Source organism: Haplochromis burtoni, unplaced genomic scaffold (genome assembly GCF_018398535.1).
Source record: "Haplochromis burtoni strain Fernald_Lab_line unplaced genomic scaffold, NCSU_Asbu1 Contig_1569, whole genome shotgun sequence".
Lineage (NCBI taxonomy): Eukaryota > Metazoa > Chordata > Actinopteri > Cichliformes > Cichlidae > Haplochromis > Haplochromis burtoni.
The window spans coordinates 14465-24734 of record NW_024583930.1 but is presented as its reverse complement, the minus strand read 5'-3'; the positions used below and the strand labels follow the sequence as shown (position 1 = coordinate 24734).

The 10270-nt window shown below is 38.1% G+C and overlaps 1 protein-coding gene across 1 annotated transcript in view; it reads left to right on the top strand.

Annotated features, from left to right (window-relative positions):
- Nucleotides 1-4485, top strand: part of LOC102313665 (integrin alpha-M) — a 12354-nt gene extending 7869 nt beyond the window's left edge. Inside the window, exons 13-25 of the mRNA XM_042217068.1 lie at nucleotides 38-241; nucleotides 1281-1354; nucleotides 1895-2036; nucleotides 2125-2223; nucleotides 2319-2398; nucleotides 2481-2567; nucleotides 2662-2731; nucleotides 2818-2916; nucleotides 3035-3115; nucleotides 3239-3349; nucleotides 3440-3553; nucleotides 3632-3742; nucleotides 3917-4485. Coding sequence (XP_042073002.1) covers nucleotides 38-241; nucleotides 1281-1354; nucleotides 1895-2036; nucleotides 2125-2223; nucleotides 2319-2398; nucleotides 2481-2567; nucleotides 2662-2731; nucleotides 2818-2916; nucleotides 3035-3115; nucleotides 3239-3349; nucleotides 3440-3553; nucleotides 3632-3742; nucleotides 3917-4015 — 1371 coding nt within the window. The 3' untranslated portion in view covers nucleotides 4016-4485. The remainder of the gene's footprint in view (nucleotides 1-37; nucleotides 242-1280; nucleotides 1355-1894; nucleotides 2037-2124; nucleotides 2224-2318; nucleotides 2399-2480; nucleotides 2568-2661; nucleotides 2732-2817; nucleotides 2917-3034; nucleotides 3116-3238; nucleotides 3350-3439; nucleotides 3554-3631; nucleotides 3743-3916) is intronic.
- The last annotated feature ends 5785 nt before the right edge of the window (nucleotides 4486-10270 follow it).

Here is a 10270-nt window from a genome sequence, read left to right as displayed (position 1 = left end):
AAGATCTAATAGCAATCTTAAAAAAAGTCCTTAAAAGTCATTAAACTTAAGATTTTGTTTAATTAATTTTACTTTTAAGACTCCTCCAACATTGAACCTAAACCTCTTCTTGCAGGCTTGCCCCGAAGACGCTCTCAACCAACTTTCCAATGAGCTCAAATTCACGTTTGATGGTTCGGCCTCAAACACCAACCTCAGACCAAGTCTTGCCCCGCAGGCCCAAACAACAACCATTCATCCTGTAAGTAAACCTTTAAAAACCCTATTAGCTGACCAACTGAGGCTAGTTTTTACGAAGTTATGAGAAACTTTTAGGTTTGCTCTTAACTTTACTGAATCAATTTTATTGTAGGCATGCAACTGACTGATACTTCTTTGAGCGACTTCTGTGCAAGTACTTGAAGTAAATGAGTCACCATTAGTGCAGTGACGGCATGTTTTAAGCTGAGCCCATGAAGGCCCTCTACCTGTTCAGAAATAAATATCAAATAGAAAAAAAAAATGTGTTTTTAAGTCACACATATGACCTTCCTCTTAGTATTTATGTATGAATACAAAGCTGACAGCAAAAAGCAAATATGAAACCTGCAAAAAGAGACTTTCAAGCTATCGCCACGGTGATTCTACTTTAGAAACATGAACAGGTAGAAGCAGGGGATACAGCCTGACACCTTATCAGTTTGTTACATGTTGAAGTTCAGGGTCTTGCTGCTGGCCTGAGGTCGACATTCACTCAGCTAACATCACTCGGAATACTTGTATCAGCATGTTGTCTGTGCAGGTGATTGCAAAGAGCTGAAGTTGTGTTAGCAGCATAATGCAGTTGTTTCTGTCCAGGATGCATTTTACACTTTACCATCATGCTCTCATCCTTTATAAATAAAAATTTAATTAAAAATCCTTCTTTTGGTTCATAAAACTCCAGAACAACTGCTTCCCCAATCTCTCAAAAAACCTCACATCAGGTCAGGTGCAGCTTTTTGAACTGTTCCCACCATTAGATTAGAAGTGTGCTAAAGGGAGGGGTTTCTGTTACTGTGGCTCTGTGTTTACATTCAAAACAGACTCAAAGTCCTTTTAATTTGTGCAGGGTTGCAGTTATTAACTGTGTTTTTTGTGTGTATATATTAACTGTATTTTCTGTCTTTGTAAAGTTTTATTTTGTTGATTTTATTGCCTGTAGACTTACATGTGGTAGCACATTGGATCACCATAAAACCACTTATTTAGTCTTTAAATAATTTATAATGTGTACTTTTCCATCATGCTCTCTTCCACAGTTAAATTTTGAGATCAACTGCGGCACTGATAACAAATGCGTTGATAACCTGAAAGTGGATTTCAACTTCACCAGGTGAGGCACAGTTACAAAACCTAAGCTTTGCTTGTGCGTCTTGTTTTCTTCAAATGTGTTGTTATTTTCAAGTTGTACTTAATGTCACTTAACTTGTCCTTATACAACCATTATTAATATTTTTGAAACTGATGACGCTGTTGTTTTTTGTGCTACCCATATGGAAAAGAAATAGAAAAAACTTTTAAAAGACTTGCATGAGATGTGGCCTACTTCATATAGTAAATCACATAAGCCTTTTATGATTCACTATAGTAGGCCACATCTCATGCAAGTCTTTTAAAAGTTTTCTTTTCCCTATGGGTAACCAGCAAGTATTAGAATGTCAACTCAGCAAGAAGGGATGGATGTTTTTGTTTTTTTGTTGTTTTACATTTAGCATCAGTATCTTAGCAAAGCCATTTACCTTACTGTTTGAGCAGAAAAATAACATGGTTTATCAAAGCTCAAAGTGCATTATATTTGATATACTGTGACATTAGTATGGTTCTAGTCTTGTCTTGTTTTGCCTTGTTCTCATCGGGCTTTGTACTTTGCCAGATCCTCAGAGGTTAAAGTGGGTATTGAAGAGCTTTTGAATGTCACAGTCACAGTGGAGAACAGAGGAGAAAACTCCTACAACAGTCGTGTTATTCTCACGTACCCAGCTGGACTCTCCTACAGGAAGTTTACGATTCAGCAGGTAAAGCATCAGGATCGAGTCTGTTTTAGTTCATCACTGATCTGCAGCTCTTCCAATCCATTCAGCAGTCATTTTATTCCTAATAAAGGGACGAATTGAGTGCAACTCCTTGGACAGTGAAGATGGTTTATCACGAGGAAGGACAGACTGCACTATTGACAAGCCAATTTTCAAGAGCAAAACTAAGGTTTGCTTTTTGATGCAATTTTCTCTTCTCACTTCTGCACAGTTTAGTAAAAAGATGTGAGGGAATCAAGATTTCTCTCCTTTATTTCAATTAAGGCTTTCTTCATTGTCTCCTATGGGATTGACACCAACAGTCGACTTGCGAGAAAGATCTTTGTCACTGCAAATGCCACCAGGTACTGTTGCTTTGGTACAGATACTCTTAATTTATGCAACAGCACCAGATACAGGACAGATTTTTTTTCTTTTCTCTTTCAGTGGAAATCAGGAGCATGCACCTACAAGTGAACTCTACAAAAATAAATCGATTGATGTAAAATACAGCATTTTTATGACATTTGAAAGGTGTGTGTTGTTATGTTTGTAACAAAAGAAATCACACAGTAACAAATGTTCTATTACATAATGTATATTTAAACCTCAAAAAATGTCTGTTTAGCTCACTCAGCTATAACAATTTCACATTTGGGAAGAACGACTTGAAGAAACCAGTCCAACAGTCCGTTAAGGTAAAATATAACTATCCTCTTTAAAAGTTTATTGTATGATTTAGACCTAACTCTAATTCATTTTGTCCTTTTCTTCATTCATTTAGGTCACAAATGATATCAGAGCACTTAATTTCACTGTGGTGATCAGGGTTCCAGTGAGGCTTGGTGAAAAAGACATTTGGGTGGATTTGAGCAGCCTACAGGTAATATTTATGTAATATATGTTTTAGCTGCTGAAACTACAAATAGTTTAAATTTTATTGTGGATGGATGCATATGGTAAAATTAAGACCAATAAAACTTAAATCAAACATATGTCAGATTCCAGACTGTCAGAAAAGAAATGACGAAGAACCAAGTGTCAGAGATTTTGTTCCAAAGATACAAAAGGATAAAGTGGTGGTAAGTATGCATCTGCACTTTACCTGTTCAAATTTAACCTAATTGTAGATTTAAACAAACAAACAAAAAGCACATTACACTGGCTCACAGCTTGTGTTGCATCTTCTCTTCTTTAAATCACAGGACTGCTCTGTAGCCATGTGCAGAGTGTTCAAGTGCAACACGTTCCTGGAAAGACTGCAGAGTACGACGTATAAAATCTCTGCCAACATTAGTTCACGATGGATACAGCAGGTAACTGGAGGGATTTTGGGGTTTAATGAAAGATTTATTTATTTATTTTTTTACAACTGTTAAATCTTTAAGCTTTACTTTTTCTCTTAGATTGGACTTCAATCTGCTAAATACCTCTTGACCAGCACAGCCAGTCTGGAGTACGACAAAACCCAGTACATCTACTTTTCAACAGGGTCTGACATCAATTCTCCTGTTCGCAAGGTGTGTACACATTATTTTCTCTTGTTTGACTTATTAAGAGTTTCATTGGTATCAACATCCTGTCACTTCATCTCTCAGATTGAGGCAGAGGTAGAAGTTTACCCTGAGCCAGATTTCACCAAAGAGATCGTTGGAGGATGTCTGGGAGGGTTGGCTTTTCTGGCCTTACTCACAGCTGGCCTGTATAAGGTGAAAGACTCTTCTTACACTTTTTCAACTAATCCGTTATAAAGGTTTTAGAGAACATATCCTGTTGAAAATAGTTTAATGGTTATTATATTTACTCATATACCTTGATTATTTTTGTTCATTTTTAATGCATGATTGTTACATTTATGTGTGGGGCTTTTTTTGCACTCCTAGGCTGGATTCTTCAAGAGCAAATACAAACAGATGATAAATGAAAATGCTGCAGATGGTCCGAGTCCTGGGACTGATGCAGGCGCAACCCTACCAGAGTAAAAAAGATCACATATGTAGTTGTACATTTAATTTATATGAAATCTATAGACCCTCCGGATAGTTTTAGGAGTGAACATGGTACGTAGTAATGTCCATTCTACTACATTTGATTGATCGAACAAAAACAGCTTGCTGTGTCTAATATCACTCATTCAGTTTCCTCACTGGTGGTCAAGACATTGAAAACAGGGTCACAATACTATATTTTTGAGGAATCTTTCTGCTCACCTTTCAATTTAAATTACTGCAAACATTGTACAGTGAAACTAATTGTCATGCCATTATGTACTGTAAAACTTTTCAAATTCAATAGATATAGTTAAGAAACACTTTGCTTGCTTTAAAAAAACAAAACAAAACAAAAAAACAAACTGAACTTGTGAAATGTGACTTGCTTTGTTGAGAAAGAATGGACAGGGTATGCAATGTTTTAGCTCTGTGATGTGACTTTGCATAAAAAGTATTTCTCATACAGTGTCAGTGTTTGTCATTTGCAAAATGTAAAAAAAAAAAATTGTTTTTTGGTTTCATATGATTAAGTTATAATTAGAAAGATAACAGCAGTTTAGAGTAACCATATACTCATATCATAAGTTTATTTAAAAAAAACAACATATTGTCATGTTGTCTTTGATGCGTTGTCAATCATCCAGATAAGAATATACTTGTAGACATGACAATATGGGCTTGATAACATGAAACACACAGACAAGAAATACAAGTAATACTGACACAGAGGACAAGAGCAGACTCACACAAAGGGATATAGATGAAAACCTAAACTAGAATAGCACTCAGCTAAATCCTAACTGATAATACCAACACAAGACTAACATATTTTCAATATAATATAAAAAATCAAAAATACAAAATGAACACAAAATATTGTGTCACAGAAACAGCAATTCGAAACAACAACATTGCAGACGTGGAAACAAAGCAACTGTGGATGGAAGTTTCAGCCTGTCTTAGCAGTGCAAAGCACCCAGCATCCAACATCAGTGTGGAGGAGAGGAAGGAACTTACCTTGGATTTTGTTGAAAAGATGAGAGATCATTATGGAAGCAGATGAAACAATGGTCTCGTATGATGTTACATCTCTCTTCACTGGCGTTCCAGCCACGGAGAGATTACAGCATGACCCCAAATTCAGCAACAGGACTACTCTCAGCAGCGACCAAGTGTGATTGCTCTTTGAACTAACAGTATGAGGGACTTTTAAAAGTTGATGTGTACCATAAAGCAATGCATAGTGATCAGCATTTAAAGTTTGACTATCATCATCAACTGGAGCACAAACTGGGTGTCATTAGGATGCCACAACACAGAGCGAACACAGATGCCCACAGACATAGTGGCCAGGAACATCATATCAAAAAGGCCGTGAGTAAATGTGGTTATCCCAGCAGGACATTTGTCAAAGCTGGGAAAGCACCTAAAGAAAGCTCCAGGTGATCCAGGAGAGACGAAGGACAACTGCTGTTTAAATGAAAACCCTTAGTGATCCCTTATGTGTCAGGATTATCGATTCAGTTCAATTTTATTTATATAGCGCTAAATCACAACACAGTTACCTCAGGAGGCTTTATATTCTAAAGTAGACCTTACAATAATACAACAGTTGTGAAGCATTTGCTCTAAACACTGCATCTCTGTGGGTTTTAAACCCTAAAACACGCAGCGCTAAAATAGTGTCTAGGATCTGGTCCTCCGGCACAAAGTAGAGTAATATAGGAGGATTGCCATTACATTGTATCATATATTAAACAACCTCTGGTGAAGCGGATGGCACAGTAGAAGAGCTAACTCGTTAGGCCAAGCCTCCAGTCTAGTCACACCTACAGACCAGTAGCCACTCTTTCAACCATGAGGATGTACACATCCTGGACAGGGAGGAACACTGGTTTGAGCACTGATTAAAGGAGGCAATTTACATGAAAAGGGAGAGACCATCTCTGAACCGAGGAGGGGGCCTAAGGGCAGTGCTGGTCAAGTTACTTGAAAAAAGTAATCAGTAACTAATTACTTCCCCAAAAAAGTAATCCCATTACTTTACTGATTACTTATTTTCAAAAGTAATTAATTACTTAGTCAGTTACTTTTTAAAAACACGATTTACAACCCAAATAGGTGATAAAGTGATAGATCTTTGAGCCCAATTCTATTTTTTCCTGCATAATCCATCATACAAAATGTAATCAAATGGAAAAGTCTCTTTTTAAAACTTTTATTAGTTTTAATCTTTTAACGTTATGCATCAAGCAAAAATTTTATTATATGCAACATTCTCTGACTGGAAGAAATTTGTTTAACATTTATTTTCTGCACATTCCAGCACATAAAATAAAATATTTTTTGTGTTTACACTCACTCTTTCAAATTGATGCAAGTAAAACACAGCAGAAAATAAATAAAATCCAAGACTAGCGGTCTTGTTGCTCTATTATCACCTGTAAAGCAGGAGTGGGGTAGGTGGAGGTTTACCCTGGTGCAGGTGTGCCGCAGCGGTCAGGTGAAGAATCCGCAAGTTTCTCTGTGAATTTCCCATTACGTGGTAGCGCACTCGGTGCTTGCTTGGAAGTTTAGGTTTTTTTTTTACCACTATAAAATGAAGTTTTCTTCCCACACACAACGAACGCTAATGTTTTTGTCACTTTATGGAATCAAACTCAAAATAAGGTCAGTACTTCCACGCTTTAAACGCTGCATGCTCATACTCTATCCATTGTTGATCTGCACACAGCTGTTGTCACGAATGTCGCACTCGCTTACGTAACTGTCATGAGACATTCTCGCAAAAATAAAAAAAACAAAGAAAACCCCCCCAAAACCCCCCACGGTTTTAGTAACGCAGTAATGCAGCTTGCTTACGAGAAAGTAACGTAATCTAATTACCGTTTTTGCAATAGCAATCCCTTACATTACTCGTTACTTGAAAAAAGTAATCGGATTACTGCCCATCTCTGCCTAAGGGTACATCTTTCACCATCTTACAATGTTGTGACTGCAGACATTCCCTAACTCTCTGTGAATGGTACTCATGTTCTCTGATCAGTAGTGATTGATCAATGATCAATGAGCTTTGATCAATGGTCACGACAATTTGCATATTAATGATCTAGAAACTGACCTCACAGCCTATTACTTGCCAGTGGTGCGAGTTTCAGTCATTGTGCAAAGGTACTGTTTATAAAGTTGGGGAAACCTGCAGACAGCTGAAACTGAAGAAGTCACTTGAATGAGTGACAAAATGTTTCTCCCACCGAATTGGCTACATCCAGATGAACAGAATCAAATTTTTGGGATAAAGCCATCTTATTGTAATAAATGTAAAGTAATTTGAAGTGGTTGAGACTATATAAGCTAGATTCTGTGCTGTGGTGACGGAGAACCATGGGTAGGACATGATGGAAACCTTCGAGCTATCAAATGTTATTGCATCCCACTCTCATTCCCCATACCTGTTGTTTAAAACTTCTGACTCTGTTCTTAATGCCTCAGTCTGTCTCTTTTGAAAACTCCTGAAAATGTGTAATACATTTTTGAACTTTTTTTTTATTTTTTATTGGTGACTCTGACCCTCCAGTTCTTCCCTTGATGCTATTACTTCTTGATTTTTTGAGGAGATTTTTCCTAGAGTAGTGTAGAATGTTTAGCTTATTTTAGAGTTTAGAAATGTGTTATCATAGAATGTAGAACTATTGTAGAGACATTGATACTGCCCTTAAAGTAATAAAGGCCTCACTGTGTCGTGAACTTAGGAGTAGATTGTAGGAGACCTCTCCCCCACTGAGTGGAAATTCCCCAGAGGATGTCTTAGGGTGGGGGTCTCAACATTTCTAACTGGACAACTGTGGTTTGGAAGGGAGAGGGGTTTTATGACCTCTAGGGAGTTACCTACACCCACAGTGTTTTAACTGTCACGCACACACATCCACACGCACACTCACTCATGTGCACTCACACATACACACAGGTATGCGTACACAGTCACTCACGAGCACTCACATAGACAAGTGGGAACGCGCACATGTAGGCATTCATGTGCTCGTGCACATAGACACAGACAGAGTTTGCAGCACACCGTAAGGGGTTTTATGATGGGGACCCGTCTATAAAACTGTGTTTCACAGACAAAGGGGTGAAGATTTTTGCAGAGGGACACTGGCCTCGTCTTCCCTTCTAGAAGTGCATGCTTAAATGAAGATGAGTAAAAGATGAATAAAGATTTTGTGAAAATGACTACTGAGTCCGGTGCCATCTCTGGATGCTCGAGGAATAAAAGAACGTGGGTAAAACTGATTTCTCAACAGTAGGTCTGGTGGTTCTTGCCATGATTAAATGCAGTGTCTTCTGCTGTGGTCTTTCCTTATTTTAAACATGCAGTAATGCAACTTTTTTTTTATTAATAAACCTGATCTTGATCAAACTGTGCTAATTTTAGGCCTCTCTCTAAACTACCTTTTCTTTCAAACATTTTAGAGAATTTGGTTTTTATTCTGGTGAAGACTTTTGGAAGAGTTGGTGATATCCTTCAATGTACAGAGTCTGTCTTAATCTGTTGCTGGTCTTCGCATGTTTTGATGCTCTGAGTGATGGAAGTGATCTATCAGCTCTCTGCCCTTTGAGGTGGAGTTTGGAGCTTTTTCTACTCCCTGGCTGGATCACCTATGGCTCATTGGTCTAATTAGCTGCAGCACAAATGAACCAGCTCTGATAGTCATTCCCCATCAAATTATCAGCTACTCCTTATTGTTCATATATCGTTTTTCATGAAAGTTCCTTGTATGAAGTGATGACTGCTGCTCGCCTCAAGTGTGTGGTTCCAACCTCTTCCCGTTCTCCAATCAAGCACATACTTGCTTGCTTGACTTCTTGGTCCCCTTCAATACTTCCTTCTCAAACCACCACTGATAAGGAATGTCTGTGGTCGCTGGACATTGAAATTTTATCTTTGAGTATGCATCCATATTACTTAATATGTCGCTTCAAGGTATATGCATATACATATAATATACAAGGCACAGAGAAAAACCCAACAATCATCTGACACCCCATGAGCAAACACTTTGGCGATAGTCAGTAGGAAAAACTCCCTTTTAGCAAGAAGAAACCTCTGGTAGAACCAGGCTCAGTAATGGACGGCCATCTGCCATGACCATTTGGGGTAAGAGAAGAAAGACAAGACAAAAGACATGCTGTGGAAGAGAGCCAAAGGTTAATAACAAGTAGAATTCAAAGCAGAGAGGTCTATTAACACATATTTAGTCACCTTTCTCACTCACTAAGAAATACTCCATGCATCATGGGAGTTCCCCAGCAGCCTAAACCTATTGCAGCAGAACTAAGGGAAGATTCAGGGTCACCTGGTCCAGTCCTGACTATCTGCTAAATTTAAGCTTAATCCTAAAAGTAGAGATAGTGTCTGTCTCTCGAATCCAAACTGGAAGCGCAAGAGGGGCCTGAAAGTTGAAGACTTTGCATCTCATTCTAATTTTAAATATGCTAGGAACAACAAGTAAGCCTGCAGTGTGAGAGTGAAGTGCTCCAATGGGGTGATATCCTGATAAAAATTAATTACAGTAATTCAGCCTAAAAGTAATAAATGCATGAACTAGTTTCTCAGTGTCACTCTGAGACAGGATGTTTCTAATTTTAGAGATATTGCGCAAATGGAAGAAAGCAGTTCTACATATTTGTTGTGTGACATGTGTCACTAGTTGATCTGCAGTGTAAACACCCAGAGCCAAGGCTGGACTGGGACAAAAAATGGGCCCGGGCATTTTGACTAGAGACCGGCCCACCAGGTATTATAGGAAAATCCAAAAAGCCTTTGAATGAAAACAAAAAACGCTGTTGTGACAATGATGTACACTGTCTTTTTGGTATATGTATGATTTCTATATGTTGTACATCAGATATAAACTTTGGTTGTAAGATTCAGATAATTATTTAATAAAAGCTAGACATTTTAAATGAGAATAAGAAAGAAAAGTAATTTCTTTGTGCCCCCCTTTCCCTGTTAATGCTCTACCTGACCCCCTGGCAAAACTTTGCTAGACCCGCCCCTGCACAGTTCACAGTTACCAGCTGTCAGCTACTTAAAAAAGGATCCTGGTGCTATTTGTCTCTCAGAAACTGTTCATAACTTCCCTTCAACTCGTTCATGTCACCTAAAAGGTAAACCTGTTTCTCCATCACCTGTTCAGCTCTGATGATTCAGTAAGGACATCTCCTGGTTTCATCTTCATGTCT